At 32.5% G+C, this 26,636-nt stretch overlaps 2 protein-coding genes across 2 annotated transcripts; one reads left to right on the forward strand and one right to left on the reverse strand.

Moving 5' to 3' along the window:
• Nucleotides 1-501: 501 nt before the first annotated feature.
• On the reverse strand, nucleotides 502-19,211 carry LOC139517611 (low-density lipoprotein receptor 1-like). Its single transcript, XM_071308847.1, has 7 exons — nucleotides 19,093-19,211; nucleotides 17,123-17,257; nucleotides 12,490-12,621; nucleotides 11,845-12,012; nucleotides 2,330-2,473; nucleotides 1,389-1,406; nucleotides 502-852 (listed from the first exon to the last, which is right to left on the reverse strand). The coding sequence occupies exons 1-7, from the start codon at nucleotides 19,166-19,168 to the stop codon at nucleotides 710-712; spliced, it is 816 nt and encodes a 271-aa protein (XP_071164948.1). The 5' UTR covers nucleotides 19,169-19,211; the 3' UTR covers nucleotides 502-709.
• Nucleotides 4,525-11,440, forward strand: LOC139517612 (large ribosomal subunit protein P2-like). The gene is made up of 4 exons (XM_071308848.1): nucleotides 4,525-4,658; nucleotides 8,761-8,933; nucleotides 9,837-9,911; nucleotides 11,186-11,440. The coding sequence occupies exons 2-4, from the start codon at nucleotides 8,762-8,764 to the stop codon at nucleotides 11,287-11,289; spliced, it is 351 nt and encodes a 116-aa protein (XP_071164949.1). The 5' UTR covers nucleotides 4,525-4,658; nucleotide 8,761; the 3' UTR covers nucleotides 11,290-11,440.
• Nucleotides 19,212-26,636: the final 7,425 nt, after the last annotated feature.

Here is a 26,636-nt window from a genome sequence, read left to right on the forward strand (position 1 = left end):
ATTCTAACATAGTTTTTCAGATACGCGTTTCGTTTGTATATGATAAGACTCTCAGGTGAAATTCAAACTAAAATTTTCGAAAAGCCAAAAAACATTGGCAATTTTATACTAATGAACAAGAAACAAATTCAAATGAAGACAGTCTTGGTGTTGCTATATCTTTTTTCATGTCCCACTTGAAAAATATAAATGAGCCAAAACCAGATTTCGCTGTGAATCAGTATAATAAAGAAAGCCTACCTACCCTCTAATGTACCTACATAATTAACCCTCCATCATGTGAATATTCCAAGTCATGAAATTCTTTCAACATTGTCCTAGAGAATATTTTAGTGTTGCTCCCGAAAAAACCTTGTGTAAATGACAGATCTTTAGGCGTCACTTTTAAAATTTACACTCTTTTTTTTTATATAGAGCAAGTAATGGTTAGCAAAATCTCAATATTTGATTCTCGTAAGATGCCTCATACGAATAAGTCGTTTTGTGTAATGTTGCACTCACTTGTCAAATTCCACTAAAATCTTTAATATTTATACAATTGTATTCATACGCATATCGATAAGCTTATACATTTTTTTAATATTTTCCACCAACAATTTCTTTGAAATTTTAAGGTTTATATCAATATATATAAAATATAAAAAAAAATGATTAATTTGTCTTTTTATCTCTATTTTCACTATTTGAATCTTCTCTATTGTTGCTCATTTCAGTGTTCACTATCCTCCGTTTCATTGTTTCCATTGACATTAGATAATCTAGGTCTATTAGACAGTTCTACTGATCGTTTGTTTCTTGTTTCTTGTTTGTGTCTATGTAAGAGATCTTCAAATGACATCACTATTGTTTTGTCTGTAACATAAATTTGTTCATTATCTAAAATGCTATTTGCATTATTATTTAGTTTTAAACATCAATAAACTATTGTAAAGATGTTTATTTGAACCACTCGAACTGTATTTGTATATACATCAATTCGAAGAACTTTGACTAAAAGTGGTGCACTGTAACATGGATGGTTTGAATACACCGCTTTTCATTAAAAAAAAATAAAAAGTATAGTGATTTCTGTTACAGATATCTAAAGCTCTCCAATTATTTCGGTTTTTATACATTCTTAATTGAATTTCAAGAATTTGGCTACAAGCATGCCTGGTAATCGTTAATAAAAAAAAGTGTTATTCTCATTATTTTAATGTTGACCTGCAGTATTGCAGATTGGAATCCTAAAATGTCTTAATGTGTGTCTGGTCTGGGAAAGGCAACATCTTTAATTGGCTTTTAACTTATACAACTTTTATCATATTATGATATTATGATAATTCTGAACTTTTAAATATGTGTATGATCATTCTAGTAAAATGCAATACATCATGCCTAAAACTTACCCGTTTTCGGAACATGGCCTGAAAAATATTTAACCTACAAAAGTTAGTTACGTGCATATATCGAGAGCTCGTTTCACAAAAGTGTCTTTCAATCTGATGGTATTTTTATTAGGTCAACAAAGGATAATTCTAAAATAAGTAATGTATTAAATTACGACATCACTAAAGTAACATGTTTCTTTACACAACATGTATCAATGCGCTGTTACAGACAAATAAATAGTTGATAAAGTAAATTAGTGCCATCAGAGATCATCAGAAAGTATGTGAAAATAGCAAGCTTTGAAAGTAAAAGTAGATCATAGCAGTAACTGTTGTGAAGTCATACGATTCGTTTGTTTGTTTGTTTTTGTTTTATTTTGCTGATGGTTCCGGACTTGATGATTAACATTTTGGCAGAGTTAAGCCTATTCGTATTTTTTTCTATTCTTCATTATGATAAACAAAGCAACTAAATTAAAGAGCCCAATATATGCTATACACGGTTAAAGATTAAAAAGAGAGTAAGAAAGAAAAGTAAATATGATAGACCGAAAATTGAAAACGCATTCATCAGATTGGCATTTGCGTCATGGCAAAGAACATCTTATTTACTCTACTAGACATCAATCATCTCATGGGTCAAAGACAATGTATTTAATTAAATTATAGAAAAAGCTTGATCTAAGATTAAAATTCAGAAGACCAAAATAATAGTTGCCAAGAAAAGATCAACAGCACATATTTGTAAACCAAAATATTACTTCTACATGAAAATTGGAATTTTGAAAACATTACTGGACAATTAATTTTTTGATAAACATTATTTTTAAATAACAATTAATTCAGCAACAAAATACGAGCTCCTCTGGTGACAAAAATTCGCAAAAGCTAAACCATTACAAATACATCCGAGCTCCAATCGAAAGGGCGAGATACTAGACAAAGTACAGTTATAGTACCTTGACAATCACTTTCATCAGAACCATCCGAACAGTCTACAATACGATCACATATCCATGCTGTATACACACACTTCTTTCCATGATCACATGAGACCATACCTGTGGCACACTGTATGCGTATTACTGGTGCTTTAGTTGTAACTGTAACATAAACATTGATACAGAATTAAGACATCATATCATTATATTACGTAAGTAAACTTTTAAATGACTGTAGATGGTAAAAACTTTTTAAAATAAACAGTATTCATTTTTTTTTATTATCATATACTATACTAGTCATCTCAAGTCTTCTTTTTTTTTGGAAAGGGTACATCTATATTTTAGCATTTGTGCTTTTATTTTATTTTCTTAGAAATTTGAAATTATTATTAGTACTTATATATTGATCATCTTTTGATGGCCATTCTTTTTATTTTATATTTCACATATTGTATATTAACATTTAAAAATCACATCGTGGCTTGTTCAAACTTGATTTCTCTACAAACAATTGTGAATCCAGCGTTTATGGTCGGGTAAAGTATCTCTATCAACTTGCACGAACCATTCAATGAAAAATTTGCTTTCACATTCATATTCTAAAAAGAAAAAAGTACCTTTCTACCAGAACCTTGATGTATAAACCATGAAATATGGTATAATTTCAGATGATAATATTAACAATCAAACCCGTGGTTATTCGTAACTTGAGTAAAGGGGCTGATGCTGGAATTTTCTCATATTAGCAATGCAGACGTGTGTTGGCACTGGAACTTCAGTATTATTTGCAGAAATGATTCGCCTACTGCTACATAAAGGGGGTAGACTAGTGATCAGTTTCACAAAAAGTCTTACATCTAAAGTTGAACAATTCTATATACTCTAGTCGTAAGATTATTTGTGAAACTGAACACTGGAATGTGGTAGAAATGCGACATTAATGAGGGAAACGCTACAGCCACAGAGTTGGAAATAATTTTCAAATTTTCAAATATTTTTCCAGGAAAAGGGGAACAGAAAACCTATAGCTATATAAAACAATACAATATGGAAAATCAGCGTGTTGTAAACTCGATTATTCATATGTCTGTGTAATAATGTTCCTTGTATTGTCCGAGCAGCATCGGGTCGTAGGTTCACAGTTCTAATTTACGAAGGTGGAAACATTGTCTCATTATTTTATTTAGGAAATTTTTAAAGTGTATCACGTTTTACATGAAAAAGGTCCTGGAAATTTTTGTTAAAGAAAAATCACAAAAGTACTGAACTCCGAGGAAAATTCAATCGTAAAGTCCCTATTCAAATGGCAAAATCAAATGACAAAACACATCAAACGAATGGACAACAACTTTCATATTCCTGACTTTGTACATGCATTTTGAAATGTAGAAAATGGTGGATTGAACCTGGTTTTATAGCGCTAAACCTCTCACTTATATGACAGTCGCATCAAATTCCGTTATATTTACAACGATGCATGAACAAAACAGACATAATAAATAAAAGTCAAAATATTGGTACATCAGTCATCAGTCACTGTGTTACAATTTCAAAAATACAATCATTTACAAGAAAGCACAAAAACCCCACCTCTAATATCTTGATTATGAGAAAGCAATTGCTTTCATCTTTTCAGTTGCATAATCATAAATTTACTAAAAATTCTGGCTTTAGGAAGTCCGTAAATACGTTACACATACTCTTCTGACCTAAGTCTTTACACTATACACAGTCTTTATAATCCGATAATATTCATGTGAGTAAGAAATGTATAAAACAAAATACCGATTTCAAAGGTAAATTAAGAAAGAGGATGTCGAATAAAAACTGACAAAATCAAATGTTATCAATCACACGAATCAACAGAACAAGTGAAAACAATAAAAAAAAAATGAAATGCTGTGTGTTCATATGTTTCTTACCAAGTGTCTATTATGAATAACATAGTTTAACCCTTTTTCATCTTTTTTTTTCTTTTTCTATCTCATGTATTGTTTAACAAAAAAAATGATAAAGATAAACGTTTTAAAGTTGTTGTTTTTTTTGGCAAAATAGTTTTCATCTACAGTTTTCCTGTTGAATTTGCCTCCAACTAATGCGGTTTATTTTGGATTTTTTTTTTGGTGAATTTTCAAAGAGGATAGAAAACTATTTTTTTTTTTAACGTGTTCAAATTTTAAATGATAAAATAAACAAACACGTCATAAGGGAAACAATGAACATTGCATAAAATATTGCAATCAATATTATAGGTTTAAACTACCTGGAATTAATATCGAATTTTCTTCATGTTGTGAAATATACCATTTTAAAGACAATTTCAAGAAGAAGACGCTTTACCAAAGTAAGTATAATTTAACGGAATATGAAGATTATATTATAAATTAGAATTACACTTTATAAATAAAATGAACAGCAAGTGTATGTCCTAATAATAACAGATTTAGATATATGATAAAATTGAACATCCCTTTTCTTAATTAGAAATAGCATGAAAAGAATTGTTCATCTAGTTTACATTTACACAATGTATATAGATAAATATGATTGAATGGATATTCTAATGGCATTAGCTTGACTGCTTCATACAAAACTAGTATTTCTACTTTCGTTTTATTGATAACATTTTATTAATTGGATGAAAGGTCTTGTTTTTTTCTGATTTTTTTTTTACATTTTGAATACTAACCGCCAAGCATAAACAATCACATTTTAATAATTATGTGTCTTATATCGAAATAGGGTATCAGCTACTGCATGTTTATCGTCTCTTTAAACAGAGGTAGTTAATTAGTTCAAACGCATTGATGCACATATGCGATAACTATTTACTATATGGTAATATACAACTATATCTTACATTAATAAAGTCTTCAACTAGAATTTTGGCAATGATATTTTTATAGACCGTCTTTACAACCCCATAATATTCACGTGAGGTAGAAATGTATAAAACAAAATACCGATGTCCAAGATAAATAGGGGGAAGTCAATAAAAACTGACAACATCAAATGTTATTAATCACATGAATTAACGGAACGAGTGAAAACAACTGTCATATTCCTAGCTTGGTACAGTCATTTGAGTGAAAACAACTGTCATATTCCTGACTTGGTACAGTCATTTGAGTGAAAACAACTGTCATATTCCTGACTTGGTACAGAATTTGAGTGAAAACAACTGTCATATTCCTGGCTTGGTACAGTCATTTGAGTGAAAACAACTGTCATATTCCTGACTTGGTACAGAATTTGAGTGAATACAACTGTCATATTCCTGGCTTGGTACAGTCATTTGAGTGAAAACAACTGTCATATTCCTGACTTTGTACAGTCATTTGAGTGAAAACAACTGTCATATTCCTGGCTTGGTACAGTCATTTCAGCGAAAACAACTGTCATATTCCTGGCTTGGTACAGTCATTTCAGTGGAAACAACTGTCATATTCCTGACTTGGTACAGTCATTTGAGTGAAAACAACTGTCATATTCCTGACTTGGTACAGTCATTTGAGTGAAAACAGCTGTCATATTCCTGACTTGAAATTGGCATTTCCCGACGACATTGGTGGGTTATACCTTTATATAGTTTAACCTCCCATTTGTATACTAGTTGTCTATAGTTCCAATATCGACAAAATTAGACGAGAAGGACCAGGTTCAATCCACAATGTTTTCTTAAAATGTCCTGTACCAAGTCAGGAAAATGGCAGTTGTTATCTTATAGTTCGTTTCTCTGAGTTTTACATTGTCGTTTGGATTTTTGTAGGACTTTAATGTTTACAAAACTCTGAATTTTTGAAATAATAATAAGGCTTTTCTATCTCAGGAATAGATAACCTTAGCTGTATTTGGCAAAACCTTTAGGGATTTTGGTCCTCAATGCTCTTTAACTTCGTAATTTATTTGACTTTTAACATATTTTTTTTATTCAAGCGTCACTAATGAGTATTTTGTAGACGAAACGCGCGTCTGGCGCAAATATAAAACTTCCATTCTTCAATCCTGGTATCTATGATGAGTTTATTTAGTGTTTCTGTTGTTTCGTTGTTTTCCTCTTATAATTGATGTGTTTCACTTGGTTTTAGTTTGTAACCCAGATTTTTTTTCCTCTCAATCGATTTATAACTTTCGAACAGCGGTATACTACTGTTACCTCTATAGTGTTACTATACAAATCATTGCAACCATCAGAAACAACAACTATTATTGGGAAGCAGCAGCCAAAACTAAATTAACATGCACAACAACTGATCAAAAATTCAAACAAAAGTACAAATAAATCTAACAGAGACGCACATAAAAAAGTTTAAGTAGTTGATGCCATTTTGTTTTTTACTTTAACATGTTTGTTTGTATTCTATATATTGTATCCTATAGTTCGTTTCTATGTATGATGGCGTTTGCTTTTGTTGCACTTCAGTGTTCCTGTTGTTCCTTTGTTTTATAGTTGATGTGTTTCCTCGGTTTTAGTTTGTAACCCGGAATTGTTTCTTTCGATCGATTTATGATTTTTGAACACCGGCATACTACTGTTTTCTTTATCTATAGTGATTAAGATTATAACACAATGTTGACTGCTGTACTACTATTTTGGATATTTGTACTAATTATGTCTGTTTGTTTTGTTCACACATTTTTGTGTAGATAATTGAATTGTATACGACTGGTACAAAAGGCTGAGGTTTTAATATTAAGCAACAAAACTATGCTTCATCCAACATTATTTACACAAGGAAATGCCTGTACCAAACCAGAAATATGACAGCTGTCTTCCATTCGTTTGATGTGTTTAAGCTTTTGATTTTGCAGTTTGATAAGTTCCTTTTAGTTTTGAATTTTCCGTTGAGTTCGGTATTTTTGTTATTTTACTTTTGACAAATAAAAAAAGTTCTTGAAGTTGATAGTACACACCGTATTTAGCTTGTTTACCACTTCTAGATAAAGTACAAAATGTGAAGATTATTATCAGTAACATTTAAAAGTTAAAATTCTCAATGCTCTTCAAATTTGCAATTGTTTGGCTTTCTACATATTTTGATATGAGCGTCACTGATGAGTCTTATGTAGACGAAACGCGCGCCTGGCGTACTAAATTATAATCCTGGAACCATTGATAACTATTCTGTCTTCCAAAAACATAAGAATACCAATGAACCATGTGAAACTCAAAATCTAATTGGTCTACACATGGGAGTAATATCAATGGCAATATTAACGTCGACATAAAACTTCCATGGTTCACTAAAGTCGTGTAAGAACTATCAAGTACTATAATAATTTGTTGTCAACATTAATGAAAATGAAATTTGGTAATGGGGTGTCCTTACGGTAGTGTATGTAACTAAAGAGATAACAAAAAGGGAGAGAGGACAAAATTGATGAGATTCTTGAACTGTCCTCAAGTTCTCAAAGTAAATTTGTACATAATATCAACAAGAAATAAAATAAAGCCATGTGTGTCTTATTGCAAACTAATTGATTAAAATATGATTAAGATATGCAACATTTGAAAAACAGCAGTATAATTATAATAAAAAGTATGTATTACAACTTATAAACTTTAAGTCAGGAATATAACAGTTGTCCATTCGTTTGGTGTGTTTGGGTGATTGATTTTGTCAATAGAAGGGACTTTCTGAATTGAATTTTCGTTTGAGTCCGGGTAATTTATAATTTTTACTTTTCTTTTATATATTTAATATCTATTTTATATTTAATAATTAAGTTAATGATGTTGTCCCGTTTCTGATAAAAAAAAATGTGGGAAATGTTCAAATATTGATGTTATCATTCAAAAACATGGTCACATTTTCGGTTGAATACAATTGAAGATGAGTTTTCTTAGTTTGGATGACATTTACCACACCCTTAGACCATGACAATACATCAAAGATACCAGGGTTATAATTTGGTACTTTTTTCAACATATTTTTAAATCATTGCGCTCGAATCCAAACAGTTAAAGTTCACTTTCAAAAACGAATTTGAAGAGCATCAAAAATATAAATCCAAATAAGGCAATATATACATAGGAGTATAGAAATCCCTTAATGTTTCAAACTATTCCATATTTTATCAACAGTAAATTTACAGAAAATAAAAATATCAATAATTCTGGTTTTAGATAAGTAAATGGCTTTTTTTTTCATAAGCAAAAACTTTCAAAGGTCACTCTGCAACATGCAGCCTCTGGTAAAATTAAGAAATCATTATCAAAGGTTGCAATGGTAAATCCACATGACAGCATAACTAATGAAACCAAAAAAATAGTATTTTTCAACTATTGCTATTGTTATGTATTTTTATACGAAAAAATGAAATGAAGTTGCATTGAATTAGTATTTTTCAACTATTGCTATTGTTATGTATTTTTATACGAAAAAATGAAATGAAGTTGCATTGAATTATGTATAAAATATTGGAATTTCACATTTTTCCCACAGCATGAGATATGTAGCAGCATACATGTTGGCTGTGATGGGTGGCATTGAAAACCCATCAGTCGACGATTTGAAGAGGATTATTGGAAGTGTCGGGATTGATTCGGATAACGAGAAGATAAATCTTGTAATATCTAAGTTAAAAGGAAAGAACATAGAAGAATTGGTTTTGAAAAGTAAGTATTTCAACCAAATAGCTTCAATTTTTGTGACTGTGTATGTTTTTGTATGTTGTATTTTCTCTGTCTTCACTTGATTTTGGAGGGTAGAACTTTCGGTATGATATTTTTGGCACTATCTCTTGTGAGTATATTTCTCTAGAGATTTACTTTTAGAGTTTGGCTTCTACAATTCTATTAAAGAAATAACCTACTGTTAAAGATTTATTTCGAATTCTTAACTGTTAACACTCAGCGTTGTTTACAATGACAGAAACAATTCTGCAAGATATGTTTGAAACATACGTTTTTTAATTGATAAACTCAATTCCAATAGAAATTTATTTTACGAATGAAGTAAAAACAATGAAAGTTGACGACAACTAGTGCAATTTCAGTATTAATGATTCAGAATATTTCGTTTAAACTCACAAAAAGTACCAGATGTAGAAGATTGTTCAACAAAATTGTGCACATATCACACATTATTAGTTATTATTGTCTTTGACTGGCTTTAAGTAAGTGCGAAAACTATCATATCTTTACTAAGTATCGTGAGTCATTTTATTAATATAGATTAAAATCTAATAAATTACACCGTTGGTTTCCCCATTTGAATGGTTTTACACTAGTCATTTCTGGGGCCCTTTATATAGCTCGGTGTGAGCCAAGTCTCCGTGTTGGAGACCGTACTTTGACCTATAATGGTTTACGTTTACAGATTGTGACTTGGATGGAGAGTTGTCTCATTGGCACTCATACCACATCTTCTTAGTAACGTCTTCTTCAAATATTGAATTGAATGCAGCTGATTTCAAAAGTTATACGAAATGAAAGGAAGTGGCCATAACATTTTGGCAAATACTTTCGCTTTCATTTCGAATAAATTTCCACAGCATTTAATTCTGCTATCAATTACAGGTCAAGGTCTTCTGGCATCTGTATGTGGCGGGTCAGAATCAACTTGTAATCAGACAGGTACACCTCAAGTAAAAGGTATATTTTATTTAAGTAGTTCTTAATATCAAATGATAATAAAGGAATAACCGATAAAAACTGGAAATTAAGCCATGAAAAACTAGACACATATAGAAGTATACGCGGTATGGGCTTTGCTCATTGATGAAGGTCGTACGGTGACCTATAGTTTTTAATTTCTGTGTCATTTTGGTCTCTTGTGATGAGTTGTCTCACTTGCAATCATACCACATCTTCTTTTTTTATACATAATGAAGATACGGTCTTCAGGTATACTCAATCGGTCATCGTTTATTGTATATTTTTTATATAAACAGGAAGTTCCGAATCAGTTATGCATATCTTCCTCTCATTTAGAGTGGAACAACCTACGAAAGTCAGACCAAATGTATCATTTCTATGTTTACAAAACACAATCCTTGTAAGGAATACATTTTATTGTGAATTCAATTAAGAAAATAACAGACGGAAAAACCTGAGGTTCGGCAATTAATCAAACAGAAAGGAAAAACAAATCGACAAGACCTTCAACAAAACAAGCTTTAGTTAAACATAAAGGTTTCAACTCTGGTAACCTGGTTTGGCTTCCAGATGCGTTGACCAATATGACTTTCATTTTTGTCATAGGTGATCAATTCACTATAATTCTAAAATATTGGTACTAATGAGAATGATGTCCAATTCATGGTCTGTGAAAACAATTTAAAATTTGTTTTAACGGGCTTTCAAATCATACCTCTATGTTCATTAAAACAAATGGAATTCACATAAATGCGTTGAAATATATAAAAAAAAACGAATGAGAGGTAATGACACGAAGACAGTTCATAGTATCCCAATGCTACACATAAAACAAAAGACTTAAATTGCAAATATAACGGTCACAATAAAAAAAAACACCATATTTTTACATGCCATATTCGTGTGAAATCGGGTAACTACCTAAAAAAAGTCTAGGGATTTATGTGTTTCAAACACCGGTATACGGTTGGCTTCATTAAGTAACATAAATGATTTCTTGTTGCTACTTTTTTGTGTGTAATTGTAACCGGTACCTATTAAAAATGCAGAAGTGATGGGTTGTTTGTCAGCGGAAATACAAAGGACAAATACAAAAATACAATGGTTTAAATGTAGTGTTTAATTTAGTGAGAAAAAACATCTTCTATTACATTATGCTGGTCAATGAGATAGATGATAGTATTTAAATAAAAACATGCATTGCGGGTATTACAATAATGCATGATAATGACGAAGACAGATATTGTAAATAGATTTCATTTTTCTTTCAGAAGTGTCTAGAGAAGATAAAGAAAAGCCTAATGACAAAGATGATGGCAATGACAGTGATGGGAGTGACGGGAGTGATGTTAGTTTCGGGTTGTTATTTGACTAATCGTTATGTAAACATTTTGGTTTTATAAACAAATGCGTGTTATTCTTCTCAACAATAACTTAAAATTTATCAAATTTTATACCATTTGATGTATTCATACGCAAACTATGTGAGTTTGTGTTTTATATTGAAACTATATACATACACTAAATGCTAGATTAAATTATATGGCTTTATAGTGTTCATGTATGGGATTTTGGGTGTTATAATGTTTAGTCTTCAAATATTAGCATGATTGTGTTTTCTTGCTTCTACCAATGTAGTAGGAGAATAGTAAATCTTAATAAGCTGAATTGATAGTTTTAGTAATACCAGACAAGCAGAAGCAGCATAAGTTTATAGACAAAATTGTCTCGCATTGATATATTCACATACTTTTTCATGCTCTGATTTAAAAACAAATGTTGTAGATAGAGTTGATACAAAAATGGAGAAATGTTACAAAATTCAAAATTAATTCCTACAATGCTTTCACATTCTAATTATCATGAAATATTTCTCATAACAACAGTCTAAAAAAAACCTGTCAGTGCCTATTTACTGATATACACTCACCTCGGCAATGATGTTCATCTGACCCGTCATTACAATCGATGATATCGTCACATCTCCATGTGTTTGGACAACATCTCTCACCATCAGCACACATAAAATCTCCTTTAGCACAAAGTTTCGGAGCAGAAGTTGTCGTTGTTGTCGTTGGAGTTGTTTTCAGTGTGGTACCTAAAAATCGCTTTCAAAGATGTTACTTTCTTATATAAAAAAATATAACAAATTATAACGAATACTTAGATACGGATATGATTTATAGCATACATTTTAAAAATTATGAAAATGGTGGATTAAACCTGGTTTAATAGCTTCTTCGATAGATCCTATCATGTCTACATGGCACTGACCCACAGCGATTAATGGCAAATACCCGGAACGACCTGTGTAAAAGAAAGAAGCGGAAGCGATGCCAGAGAGACTAGAATCATATTCAAAATAGTGTGGCTGTGGTCATTGATTGACGACCTAAATTATCCCATTGACTGATTGTCTGAATTAAGAGACTAAGTTTTATGAAAAATGGTCGAAACTATCACACATTGGAGACTTTTCTTCTATTATATGAATTTAAGCAGTGCAAAGATAAGAGAAAGACATCTTGTCTTGATTAGCATTCCGGTGGTAAATCATGACTATACTATTGTATACCTTGACATTTCTGTTCGTCTGTATTGTCATAGCAGTCCATTATACCGTCACATCTCCACGAATCTGGGTAACATTTGTCATTGTCACACAGGAACTCTTCTTCACCACAATGAGAAGTTTCACGTACCCGGTCTGTGATAAATATCGAAACTAATAGTATATAAAATAGTACAGCTTTAAGGATATAACGATATTAGTATTAATAAATAATTGCTATTTAATAATTGGTGTAATGAAGCTTATATGAACAATTTCTCGTTGGTAATGAGATAAAAATATAAATGGAAAATTACAAAATCTTACAAAAAGAAACAGCATTTGTTTTGTATCCAGTCATTTTAGTTCAATGCTGACTTTTCTAAATCAGATGATTTGAAAGGATGTTGAAAATTAGATATGCTTTTAAATAACAGTTAGGTTATAATTGTACGGCGGCTTTGTGAAAAATTGTGCACATCTTGCTACAAGCATGAAATCTGGCATAGATCGTACTCAACTATTTCTCTTTCATTTCAGATAGGGAGGCATTTGAAAAAAATGCCTCACTTCCGGTAAAATTCAAAATGGCGGATATCATACTTAAATTAGCCCTATATCGAAGGCTAGTATGTGAAAAGGTGTTATTAACATGCTACTATCATAATATTTGGTATTAACCTTTGTTTTGTACTACTTTTGGATATGTGATATAGATAAGATGTCTTCAAAAACCCTACTTCCGGTAAAATCAAACATGGCGGATATAGTACTACAATAAGCTTATTTTTAGGGAGGATAATTGAAATGTGTTTTAAAGTATTGCTACTATCATTATATTGTGCAGGAACCTTTCTTTGGTGCTTCTCATGGATACAATGTATAAGACATATGTCTTTCAAACCCTTACTTCCGGTAATATCCAATATGGCGGACATAGAAATATTGATATTTTTCATTTTTATATTCAACTTTTTTCAAACTGTAAATTAAATGAATTTTTGGGGTTGTCATTAAACTTTTTGCTTTAAGTCATCCTCAAAACCACTAATTCTATTCAATTGCATATGATTAAATACAAAATTAACACTTCCGGTAAAAAATCAATATGGCGAAAATTACTAAGATGAGTCCTCAATCCACATAGTCGATGTAGAGTTTTGGATAGATTGATTAAAACAAAATAAAATCACTAAAGTTGTTAAACATCTTTAGAATGACTTATTTATGGCCGCATATACATGTTTACTCACAATCGGAGAGCTTGTTTTCCAAATTTACAGAAATCGTGGTATTTTTTTCTACATCTATAATGTACAAGCTCCTGATAAGTTTAAGAGGCCTCACAAAAGAGTTGTTGAAAAGGGTGCCATGGATAATATTTTCCCCTTCGCCATTCATAAGGGATGGACTAGTTAGAAAAGGAACCAATACCAAGCTTGGTACTCATTCACATCCGCCATGGTATACTACACGTTTTACTTGCTGAAAAAGACAAGACCGAGTCGTGGGAATAGCCTCAATAAGTATTTCCTCTTCCAAAAACACATTTTTTCTTGCTTCGCTAACCGATTTGATAAGTTTCTTCGATCGTACAACAAAACCATGTATCGTTCTATCAATGACATTGTCAAATCCATATCCGGTGATGTTGGTTGATCAATCATCATTCTTTAAACACCATCCATGTCACCAACGCAGTTCCTTTTCCAGCAAACGTGTAATATCTCAATGCCTAGTGTATTTGAAAGGTCATGGATAGATATATATCTGAAGCTTTTCCCACTTCCAAATGCAAACCAAAGTGTGTCTGCCCCTAGGTCACTGAAAAGCGAAACCGCAATGACAGCAACATCAGTATCGAATGTTCGAGTCATGACTCAGTCAAGTCTGTGTTTCACTGCATCAGACACATGCATCTTGATTCATGTGTCAGCCTCTTTACGTGAACATGATGCTAAGCTTGAAACATCACCATGTGATGGATAGCACAGAACATCCTGAGTAATTGTTGCTACAACTACCACCCTCAAAATCTATTGAGCAAGCTGTTGCGAATGAAAACTTAAAAGATCTTTCTTATTGTCGTAATCTTGTTTTGACTCTTGATTCGTCAGTGTATTCCCTTTCCCCTAAATGTAGCTCTTGCTTTTTATAACAAATGCCGAGGATATTCTATCTTATCTACCTTGAGATGTATTTCAAGTTTATCACCATGTTCACATTAAGAGGCTGACAATATAATCATGGTGCATGTGTTTGATGCAATGAACCACGAACTTGCACGAGTCATGATACGAATATTGTTTCGCTATTCCGTGACAGGGGTAGACGAACTATGGATTGTGTTTTGGAGGGCAAAAAGCTTTGGATAAATATATTTACAAATGCACCTGGCAATGAGTTATTACACACACTTATTGTGCTCCATGTATTTACCAGTTGTGATATGGTTCTCTGATTGCTTGAAAAGGAAAATAAGACTGCGTGGGAGACATTGATGGCATTTGAAGATGTGACTTTGACATAAAGAATGAATATTGATCAGCCTAAATCACCGTGGTTTAACTGTAAGATCACACAAACTTATCAGATGGGGTAAACATGGTTAACGAATCAAGAAAAGAACTTTTGCGCAAAAAGGAAGACTAGTAATTGAGAGTAAAACGTGCAATATACTAAGGCAGGTGTTTAGGGGGACGAGCTTGGAATTGACTCTTATGATACCCAGTTCAAGTGCTTATGAATGGCGAAGGGACAGAGAGGATAACTTTTAAATAACTCTTTCTAAGGCCTCATCATTTTGTCAGAAGCTTGTACATTTTGAATGTACTTGGGAATGCGGTTCAATGCCAAAACATGCTACATCATAAGCATCAGAAACAAAAGCCATCAAATCTACAGTTTAAATTGGACACATACTACAACAAGTCGAGCATAACCCGTACCTAATCTTGGAAGACCTCAAATGGACCACCCACATATTAAACGTGGCAAAGAAAGTAAATTCAACACTAGGCTTTCAAAGAAAAAACTTGAAATACTGCCCACAAGATTGCAAAAAACAGCTTACATCTCGCTCGTTGATCAACAATGGACCCAACATGATAACAAACATAAATAAGCTAGAAAGGGTACAAAGTCAAGCGGCAAGATTTATCACCATAGGTTACAAGTCAGGAGAGGACGGGTGTGTCTCCAATATGCTTGACAAACTGGAACTACAAGACCTCCAGACAACTGCAAGACGAACAAGCTAGAAGTTGATATTTATGTACAAAGTGGTTTAGGAGCTGATTCCTGCTATTGAATCAGACGAATATCTCCAAAAAGCACTTCCTAAGAGAAACATTCGAAGAATACCACGCAACAAATATTGTAGAAAAGCAAGTAAAGAATCATTCTAAGTGTTTTGACATTCCACTAAGCAAAACACCAAAATACTCAAACTCATTCTTTGTAAAGACAGTGATCGCGTCGAATCAGCAAGACGACACTGTAGTGCGCACATCAAGCGTATGGAGCGTCAAATCTGCTCTTACTCCTTGTCAATAAATCGGCGGTGCTCTCTCAAACCGTGATATTAAAGCCAGAATTGGTATTGACAACGCATTCATACAGATACAGATACAGAGGATGTCGCGGTCGTTGTTAATGTGGAAAATCGGGTCTCTCGTGCACCGTTTTGTTTACATGTGGTGGTGACTGTGAATAAACATGTATTTTCAGTCAAATAGTAATAATTTGAAAAATGTTTTAGTACTTCAGTAATTTTATTTTGTTTTAACCAATCTATCTAAAACTCTAAATCAAAGATATGTATTAAGGACTCATTTTTGAAATTTCCACCATATTGGGTTTTTTTAATGCCGGAAGTGTGATTTAAAAATTTACATTAGAAAAAATTTAGTGGTTTTGAGCAAACTAGAAGCCAATAGTTTAATGACAAGCAAAAAAAAAAACCAACAAAAAACATTTTCTTTTCATTTTGAAAAAAGTTGAATATTAAAATAGAAAATTGATATTTCTATGTCCGCCAGTCTAAATTTTACCGGAAGTAAGGTTTTTAAAGAGATATGTCTTATACATTGTATCCATGAGAGGCACAAAAGAAAGGTTCCTGCCCAGTGTAATGACAGTAGCAATACATTAAAACACATTTCAATTACACTCCCTAAAAAAAAGCTTATTCTAGTACTATATCCGCCATGTTGGATTTTACCGGAAGTAGGGTTTTTGAAGACATCTGATCTATATCATATATCCAAAAGTAGTACAAAACAAAGGTTGATACCAAATATTATGTTAGTAGCATGATAATAACACCTTTTCACTTAATAGCCTTCGATATAGGGCTGATTTAAGAATGATGTCCGCCATTTTGGATTTTACCGGAAGTGAGACATTCTTTTCAAATGCCTCCCTATCTGAAATGAAAGAGTAATAGTTGAGGAAGATCTATGACAAATTTCATGCTTGTAGCAGGATGTGCACAATTCGTCTTAAATATGCTTGTAGCCGCCGGACTATAATAAGTATAGGCCTACATATTTTTCTTACATTTAAAATATACCCTTACTCTTGACTTAGAATTTGATACGGAAAATACCATGTAATAATCTATAAATTATATCTTCGAACTACTTCTTCGGCTTACCGTGGCATCCATATTCGTCACTCCTATCAATGCATTCATACTTCCCATTACATCTTAGACTGATAGGTAAACAGAAGGTTCCGCTCCAAGAATTTAAATCACACCGAAACTCTGTGAATGGGTTGCAGGACGTTTCTGTTAGATGAAATAGATGTAGATAGATGTAAATAGAGTAACATATTTCAACTTAAAAGTGTATAGAGTGGTCTAGGATTTAGCTAGTAGAAAAAGCCAGAGTGTATATTATTTAGATAATACTCTACATTACTCAATGTGAAATTTAAACAGTCAGAAATAAATGATTCCATTTAATTGAAAGGTTGAATGATGTTTGAGAAGTTTTTGTCCAACAAAAAAGTAAATTGAATTATATATAAAATAATATTACTATTCCATACGATTAGAATTATTGATATAGTCTACTAAGCCCGCATTTTACAATTTATAATATTTAAAGTGCGAAAAGCGTAGTTATGAGTTTGTTAAATATGAAAATGAGTTAGTCATGGCTACCGGTATATTTAACTCACGTTGGCACATGCCAAAGGAGACATTCTGACCAATGCAGCTTTGTTGTGCTTTTCGTGAATTTGATATGCCAGTCAAATAGTGGCGCGCTCACTACGCTATGAAACTTTGTTTAAAAATCTCTCGATTTCAGAAAATTAATGCACGGAGAAAATGTTTTCAGTAGGATTTGTATTTCAAATAAATGTATGTAAATAGATTCACGCGACTGTTGTGTGAGCTACATTGAGGTGGCCAGACCCAAAAGCGATTTATTTGCCGGTATTGAATAATGTTCCCGGCCCGAAAATTATTCAAGGGAAAAGATGCAAAATTTGATTAGATGTATACCTTCTTTCATAGCCTGAAAAACACGTGAAGTTTTAAAAGTGTAAAAGAGCAGTGATAAAAAGAAAACGTTTTTATTCATATTTTGTGAAGATATTGTTTTCCAATGTCACAGGTACACTGTAGGGATAATATCGGTTAACTGATTGCGAAACCATCGACTTAAGCATGTTCAATTCAAGCAATATTTTGTTGTTGTTGTAAATTGGAAGAAATTACTGAACCCCCAGTAACATGTATATATATCAGTGGCGGATCCAGGGGGGGGGGGGGGGGTCCGGGGGTTTAAAATTCCTATTTTTGGACGATCAATGCATTTAAATGGGGATATATGGTTTGAATCCCCCCGTTTACTCCTGTGTTGTGCACCCCCTCCCCCTTTAAAAAATGGTTATATCAGCCCCTGTATTTCTCGGATATTTATTCTTATACGATAATACACAATAATGCATATAGCGGGGTATTTCATGAAAGTGAGAAAAACGAGGATATAGTTTCGCATTAACAATATTATGAGGTATGTGTGACGTAATTATCGGTATTAAGACTAGGCATTTGTAGAAATTATTGATAAAAAAAAATTATCAGATCGCCTCTTCAGTTATAGCTCATCTTACTTGTTTTTGTAGCTCGCCTTCTCGTATTCATTTGACTCAGGTTTTGGTTATCATGTTTTAATTGTAATAGGAGTGTGACAAGTGTTATGAAAGAGTTTCTCTGAAGACACTCTCTCCTCCTCCCCTGTCTCTCATTCCGATTTTTTTAAATGTGCTTGGTTTGCAAATTTTATTCGGATTTGTAGGATATTTTAAAGTTTTGTTTGTTTTTATCTTCCATTACTTACAAATCCAAGGAGTCGGAGTTGGACAAAGCAATTACAACTTCTGAGACATAAGTTAATGCACTCCCCTATTCTTCGCTTCACATTTGATAAGCGTTCAACGATAGTGAAATATTCAGCTAATGCACTCCTCTATAAATAAAAGACGTTACCTCACTCGAAGATCGAAGAAAATATTGTCTTTCATGTAACAATAGTTATTAAAGGTACCATCACAAACGACTTTATGAAAATAAACCAATAACTTTAGGATGAAAATTAATGGCGTTCTTACCGTAATATGGCAAACGTGATGCTGTTGTTATTCCAACCAGAATTACATAAAGTTGAGCTATTGTTTTCCAGTGCATGGTAGAAGAAAATTCCAACCGATTCTAACCCCGGAACAGTTTTAAACTACTAATATTCGATAAGTTACTAAATTAAGTTTGGTCATAAAGTTAGTATTTAAGCTTTTAAATAAATATGTACAAGTCTATGATTGAGACTATGCACAAATAATAGTATCAAGTTTTGAGATAACACTCGGTGATAATTGTCAGTTTGATGGTCAGTGTGTATGAAAGTTGAAAGATATATAAACAAATAAGGTAATATTTAAAGATTATGTCTTTGTTGGTCAACGTTATTGTTTCATAATGTTGATCTTTAATAAAGCCACTCTCACACTTTTTGGGCTTAAAATGCATTTGAATGAATAATGCTATATTAAATTTTGGTCAGTTCGTTTTGTTTGTTTTCCAGTCAGGAGTTGCCTTCCTCTGGAACGTGAGCGTATGCCTGGTATAAATCATACTTTTTGTATACAACACTGAATGCAGTTAATTCAAGTTATTAATTTTGACAAGTTCGGTAATTTGATCAGGCTGATTTTTTTTTTTTGCGTACTTTTAAAATTATTGTTAAAAAGTTCTAAGAAATGTTGATTTTACTTGCCATCAACTACAATGCAACTTTAATGTTCATCATAACAAACGGTCAAATATGGTCGTATTTACATGCCAAAAACTACTTCGAGTACAGACTTACCTGTGCAGTTGGAAAAGTTTTAATGCCTGGCATCCACTAGATATATTAACGTTAAATAAATTTTGTGTTTCCGAAAGATAAAATCTCTTTGGGTTGATACCTGTCATCAGACAGCTATTCCCGGGGGAATACTAGTCAGCCCAATGTGTCAGTATTACAGTACTGGAGTGAAAATACGGATATTGTTTTTTTGAAGTTAGCCGTTATAAATATTAGACATATATATCTTAATGAAATGTCTCAGTCCCTCGGGCATTGTTCTGATTCGCGGATATTGTTTTTATTGAAATTAGCTGTTATAAATATTAGACATATATCTTACGGAAATGTCTCAGTCCTTCGTGCATTGTTCTGATTCGTAGTCCGGCTGTGCCTTGGGTTTTATTGTCCTTGTTAGTTATATCAGCTATGAATTTGTAATAAGTGTTTTATTTTTGACCTTCAATCTCCACGGCTGGTAATCTACACACGCAGAACATTTGGTTCTGCAATGAAAACCGTGAGAGGATTTTCCGGTTGTGCTTGAGTGGAGTAATTGTCACCGTTTCGAAAGGTATATACATTTCTAAATCGCAATTTTCTTATTCGACTGATCAAAATATTGAAAATCGGAGAATGCTATGCTGTGGTGAATACTTGAACAAAAAGATACATGTATCATTTACTGTTGTACGTGGAGTTAAACTCCTACAAAATCAGTTGCCGCACGAGAATGTGCCTAAAAAAGTGACATTTAAATTTTAAAATGGTTCTTATTACAGACCCTTAAGTTCAAATTTACCTTTTATTCGGTCAATGGGTATGAATGTTGTTTTGGGCGGCGTGTACGCTGTCCGGTGTTGATAGACATCTTAATAAATCTAAAAACCTCATATTTTCATTTTGTCATGCGTTTGAAACTTTATGTTGATAAAAGTCTATATGTCTTTTGGTTATTAGTGTCGTTTTGCTCATCATGGAGAACAAACAAATCTCAATTTATTCACGATATCAAAAACAGGACTAAACTTTTAGTACTAGTCTTACTACATACGTAAATCTGGTTCTATAATGGACATGACGGTAGATTTTTTTCAATCCGTTTATTAAATTTGTAGACAAAGGATGATTTAAGCTGAATAATATTGTATAGACACCCGTCTATTGTTTAGAACTGTACGTTGTACTCTTTATTTAGTTTTGAGGTATATAACAGATCTCCTACAGGACACATACACAAAGTTTGGAAACGTTCTTTTAGAATTGAGAATGGAAACAAAAAATATATCAAAGAGATAATAACTCAACTAAAGATCAGAAACCGCACAACTGGCCATCAATGAAGCAGGCTCCATGTGGCCCCTAAACAATATGGTATACTAGTTCAGCGAAATTACATTCTCGTCTTTTTTGTGGATCATAGTCTACTCATCGGAGTTGTTGACAATTCTAGCACACCTTCTTATTCTGTAACAGCTACAGATAGCAAGCATAAGGTGCTTTGGCTACTGAGATTCAAATTTTGCCGTACTGATCTCTAACGTATGGTTACTAAAAATTGACGGTTAATTTTTTTTTATGAATTATGAGTTGTCAAGTCTGATCAATGTCTTTAACCTTCATTGTGACTTGCAGAGTCACTCTCCTAGACACGTAATTATTATACCAACTGAGAAATGTACACTGTTGATAAAAAGAAGCCAATGGAAAATCATTATCATCAAAGAAATGGAAAGTGAAAGTCTATTAAACTGCAACGTTTGGTTTATTAGGATCAGATCAGATGGCTGAATTTAGAAAGGTATGTTTAATTGTATCGTTTTCTTGGTAATCTTTATCGTCTGTAGATATAAAACTATATATAATGGAGATCCTATGTGGATATCAGACCAAGTATGAAATACTATAAGTTGTAATACAACATCTTTTGCCATGATCTTGGAATTTATTTTACTAGGGATTTTTTTCAGTTTGATATACCATACATGAAAATGGAGTTCCAGGTTCAAGATGATATCTTTAATCTGAAATGAGTATCTATGTCAACCACAAGATATTCATATATTTTAAAATGCAGCATCTAAAACAATGAAATAGAACCCCACTAGTATATTGATCATGTTCCAGTCCGGACGACTACAAATTATTAATGGTACAATTCTTGAGGGAATGGTGGTAAGAAATTTAGATATTTTCACACTTTGGAAAAGTTTGACAATTATTGATGACTCCTTACAGCAAGTGTTGAGTCTTTTACACTAGAAATATTTTAGATCTTGTTATATAGACTAATTCTTATTCATTCTGGTCGTAAGTTAGTCTGTCATCCTCAAACGTGTGAGCAATGGTGTACGTACACCAATTTGTAGAATACATGGGATATTCAAAGACTTAAACGAACGTTAAGTCTCAGAGGCATGACTTTTTATTAGTTGTTAGTGGCTTTGAAATAGCTGTCAGATAACTGCGAGTACTCTCAGATCTGTTCATTGTGACTTTTTGTGTCGGGATGTATAAGTACCCGGCCACGTCCACTTGTATTTGTGTCTATCTGATGAGTTAAGCCTTTTTCAACTGATTTTTATAGTTCGTTCTTATGTTGTACTGTTATACCACTGTCCCAGGTTAGGGGGAGGGTTGGGATCCCGCTAATATGTTTAACTCCGGCACATTATTTAAATCTGTGCCTGTCCCAAGTCAGGAGCCTGTAATTCAGTGGTTGTCGTTTGTTTATGTGTTACATATTTGTTTTTCGTTCATTTTTTTACTTAAATAAGGCCATTAGTTTTCTCGTTTGAATTGTTTTACATTGTCTTATCGGGGCCTTTATAGCTGACTATGCGGTATGGGCTTTTCTCATTGTTGAAGGTCGTACGGTGACCTATAGTTGTTAATGTTTGTGTCATTTTGGTCTTTTGTGGATAGTTGTCTCATTGGCAATCATACCACATCTTCTTTTTTATATGCTCGAAACTTTAGAATAGTTTAGAAATTTATCAAATCAAATAATCCTTGAGTGATGGTTTCGTTATTGAAATTCTAAATTGATGTTTAACCGCGCTAAATATTATATATGATAATCATACGAATAAGTCAGGAACGGAGTTTCAATCTGTAATTCAATAGTTGTTGTTTGTTTCTGTATTTGTTTGTCGTATAGTGTTTTGTAAATCAATGGTTTTCTCGTTTGAATAGTTTTATCATTATGTTAAATGGTGTCGGCGTTTGCTACATGTGGAAGTGCACACATTTACGACATGTTATTGCTTAAACGCACAGTTTCTTCTTCCCGCTAATAATATATAGTCACCATTTGCACTTATATGCGAATGGCCGATTGACAGTCGCTCCAAAATATTATGCAACATTTCAGTTAAAAAAAACTTTTTTAAGTCTGGTAATATTTTCGTCATATTTCCAACAACTTTATTTTTCTTAAACATTACAAATATTACAAATATAACAAACAAACAAACTTCATTTTTGGAACACTATCACAAAGTTTACGTCATACATGTGTAGCTATTTATTTAGATAAACTGTATTAATCCATACATTTCGGAATTATTTATTTTATTGAAGTTAGCTGTTATAAATATTAGACATATATCTTACGGAAATGTCTCAGTCCTTCGTGCATTGTTCTGATTCGTAGTCCGGCTTTGCCTTGTATTTTATTGTCCTTGTTAGTTATATCAGCTATGAATTTGTAATAAGTGTTTTATTTTTACCTTCAATCTTGAGAAATTTATGATTGAAATGGATTATGAGCATTTGCAGGCGGAAACCCGGTTGAAACAGAACAAAAGAATCGAAGCTCTTTGTTAGAGAAGGCGATAAATGCTTACTGTAATGGGCCATTCCAGTTAGTTTCTGACAGGTGGGGATGGATGGGGAGAATTTTTTTATACGTGTCAGAAAAAAACGTCATGAAAAACTACCCATCAGATTTAAAAATTAAGACCTATCAGATGTAGAGTTTCTGTTCATATTGTGTGGATGGGCTCTCATGGGAAAAAATGACCTATCAGAATTTTTTTACTGTAAGGATTGTACCCATCAGAATTTTAAATACAATACCAGATAATGCATGATACGTTACTGTGTGCATTCAAAAGCACCCATAAGATCTGACATAGGCATTTTTGTAACCCCTAAGATGTAATTATTTTAAATTATTTACTGCTGCAAGACCCTCAGAAGTTTTTTGCGTATAAGTGAACGTGTCAGATGAAAAAAACAAAACTTTCACCCCTAAGATGTATAAATTTTACACCCCTCAGAAGGGACCATCCAACCCCCTTTAACAGATATTAACTGGAATGGCCCAATGTTTACTATAGTAACCAAAAAATAAAAGTTAATAGAAACAAATAAAATGACAATTTTCTTCACAATTACAAAGTGTTCTATTTTATAAACACCATTTGCATAAGGTTTCAATTTATCTATTACATAGTTAAGCAGAACAATTAGATATCAAGTCGACGACATGGGTATATTTCAAGTTGGATGTAGAAAATGCATAACCTCCGATTTTTTTGAAAAAAAATACCACGGACGAAGAACATATTAATCTATTAGTTCAGTAATTTTCGTGTCTGCCCTTCCATTATGTGAGTGACTCAAGAAAAAATTCTAAAAAATGGGAAACAATTGTTTCAAAAGAGAAAATCGAGTGCACCTTTTTATGTTAGGGTGTGTTTGAGTTGAATATTTTGTCTTGAAAACGTTCAAAGCATGAATATTTGATAAATCATCTAGCTTCAAATTCTATCATTTTTATATATTAAAGCTACAAGTGGACTTTATAACATAAAAAAATCACAGTACTAAAAGACGAAATATATGGGTCAAGTAAAATACCTTTCTAATGAATCATAAAAACAGAGTAGGTGTGTTCAAATAGCTATTGTTTTACTAAAAGTACTTGACGACAGTCTCAAGTTGGATGATGAAAATGCATATTTTGTGTGATAACTAAGGTTTATAGTCTTCAACCACTAAAAAAAAAATCTAGTCTGCCCTTCCACGAAATATCTAATCAGTAGAATTTTTTCAAATGTTTATGAATTTTCAAAAATTCCACCCGACAACCGATTAGACAATAGTTTTAAGTTGAATCAATGCAGACAAGATCATAAACTGATGCTCATTAGCTAGTATACATATTTGTCTTTTAAAATACAAATGACATATAAGGATCGTAATAGTGATATGCGGATAAATTTATCGGTTTTTTAAGAGCAAAATTGGCAGCGCGTCATCCCTACAATGGCTTCCATTTTTACGATTGTGAAAATCAACTGGCGTAATGGGGAGATAATTTTGACGAATTAGAATCCGGACTGTCTGGCACAGTAAAATTGCACAAAGTCTTTCGTACTATACTTTTTTGTAAAGCGATGTCAACATCGTCTTCGGCAATGAAAAATAGTCTGAACGGTAAGTCTATCTCTTAATCCCAGAGTTTAGACAGTTGAGAATAGAATTAACAGATACCATAATGCTGCTATGTTAATATCAGATGAATAAAAAAATTATATGCAGATATATGAGTAAAGCATTGGCAAAGTTCCCGATAAATGTCTATTGTTGAAACTTTATGCTGATAAAAGTCTACATGTCTTTTGGTTATTTGTGTCGTTTTCCGCATGGACAAAAAACAAATCTCAATTTAATCACGATATCAAAAACGGGACTAAACTTTTAGTACTTACTTCATACGTAAATCTGGTTCTATAATGGACATGATGGTAGATTTTTTTCTCAATCCGTTTATTAAATTTGTAGACTAAGGACGATTTAAGCTTACTAATATTGTATAGACACCTGTCTATTGTTAAGACCTGTACGTTGTTCTCTTTATTTGGGTTTGAGGTATATAACAGATCTCCTACAGGACACATACACAAAGTTTGGAAACGTTCTTTTAGAATTGAGAATGGAAACAAAAAAATGTATCAAAGAGATAATAACTCACCTAAAGATCAGAAACCGCACAACTGGCCATCAATGAAGCAGGCTCCACGTGGCCCCTAAACAATAATGTATACTAGTTCAGAAAAATTACATTCTCGTCTTTTTTGTGGATCATAGTCTACTCATCGGAGTTGTTGACAATTCTAGCACACCTTCTTATTCTGTAACAGCTACAAATAGCAAGCTTAAGGTACTTTGGCTACTGAGATTCAAATTTTGCCGTACTGATCTCTAACGTGTGGTTACTAAAAATTGACGGTTAGTGTTTTTTATGAATTATGAGTTGTCAAGTCTGATCAATGTCTTTAACCTTCATTGTGACTTGCAGAGTCACCCTCCTAGACACGTAATTATTATACCAACTGAGAAATGTACACTGTTGATAAAAAGAAGCCAAAGGAAAATCATTATCATCAAAGAAATGAAAAGTGAAAGTCTATGAAACTGCAACGTTTGATTTATTAGGATCAGGTCAGATGGCTGAATTTAGAAAAGTATGTTTAATTTAATCGTATTTTTGGTAATCTTTATCGTCTGTAGATATAAAACTCTATGGAGATCCTATGTGGATATCAGACCAAGTATGAAATACTATAAGTTGTAATACAACATCTTTTGCCATGATCTTGGAATTTATTTTACTAGGGTTTTGTTTCAGTTTGATATACCATACATGAATATGGAGTTCCAGGTTCAAGATAATATCTTTAATCTGAAATGAGTATCTATGTCAACCACAAGATATTCATATATTTTAAAATGCAGCATCTAAAACAATGAAATAGAACCCCACTAGTATATTGATCATGTTCTAGTCCGGACGACTAC

Source organism: Mytilus edulis, chromosome 3 (assembly GCF_963676685.1).
Source record: "Mytilus edulis chromosome 3, xbMytEdul2.2, whole genome shotgun sequence".
NCBI classification, from domain to species: domain Eukaryota; kingdom Metazoa; phylum Mollusca; class Bivalvia; order Mytilida; family Mytilidae; genus Mytilus; species Mytilus edulis.

Coding starts and splice junctions, on each gene's coding strand:
- LOC139517612 (XM_071308848.1), top strand. CDS start 8,762: ATGAGATATGTAGCAGCATACATGTTGGCTGTGATGGGTGGCATTGAA. Junction 8,934..9,836: donor AGAAGAATTGGTTTTGAAAA/GTAAGTATTTCA, acceptor TATCAATTACAG/GTCAAGGTCTTCTGGCATCT. Junction 9,912..11,185: donor AGGTACACCTCAAGTAAAAG/GTATATTTTATT, acceptor TTTTTCTTTCAG/AAGTGTCTAGAGAAGATAAA.
- LOC139517611 (XM_071308847.1), bottom strand. CDS start 19,168: ATGCACTGGAAAACAATAGCTCAACTTTATGTAATTCTGGTTGGAATA. Junction 12,013..12,489: donor AGACGAACAGAAATGTCAAG/GTATACAATAGT, acceptor AGCGATTTTTAG/GTACCACACTGAAAACAACT. Junction 2,474..11,844: donor AGATGAACATCATTGCCGAG/GTGAGTGTATAT, acceptor TTTATGTTACAG/TTACAACTAAAGCACCAGTA.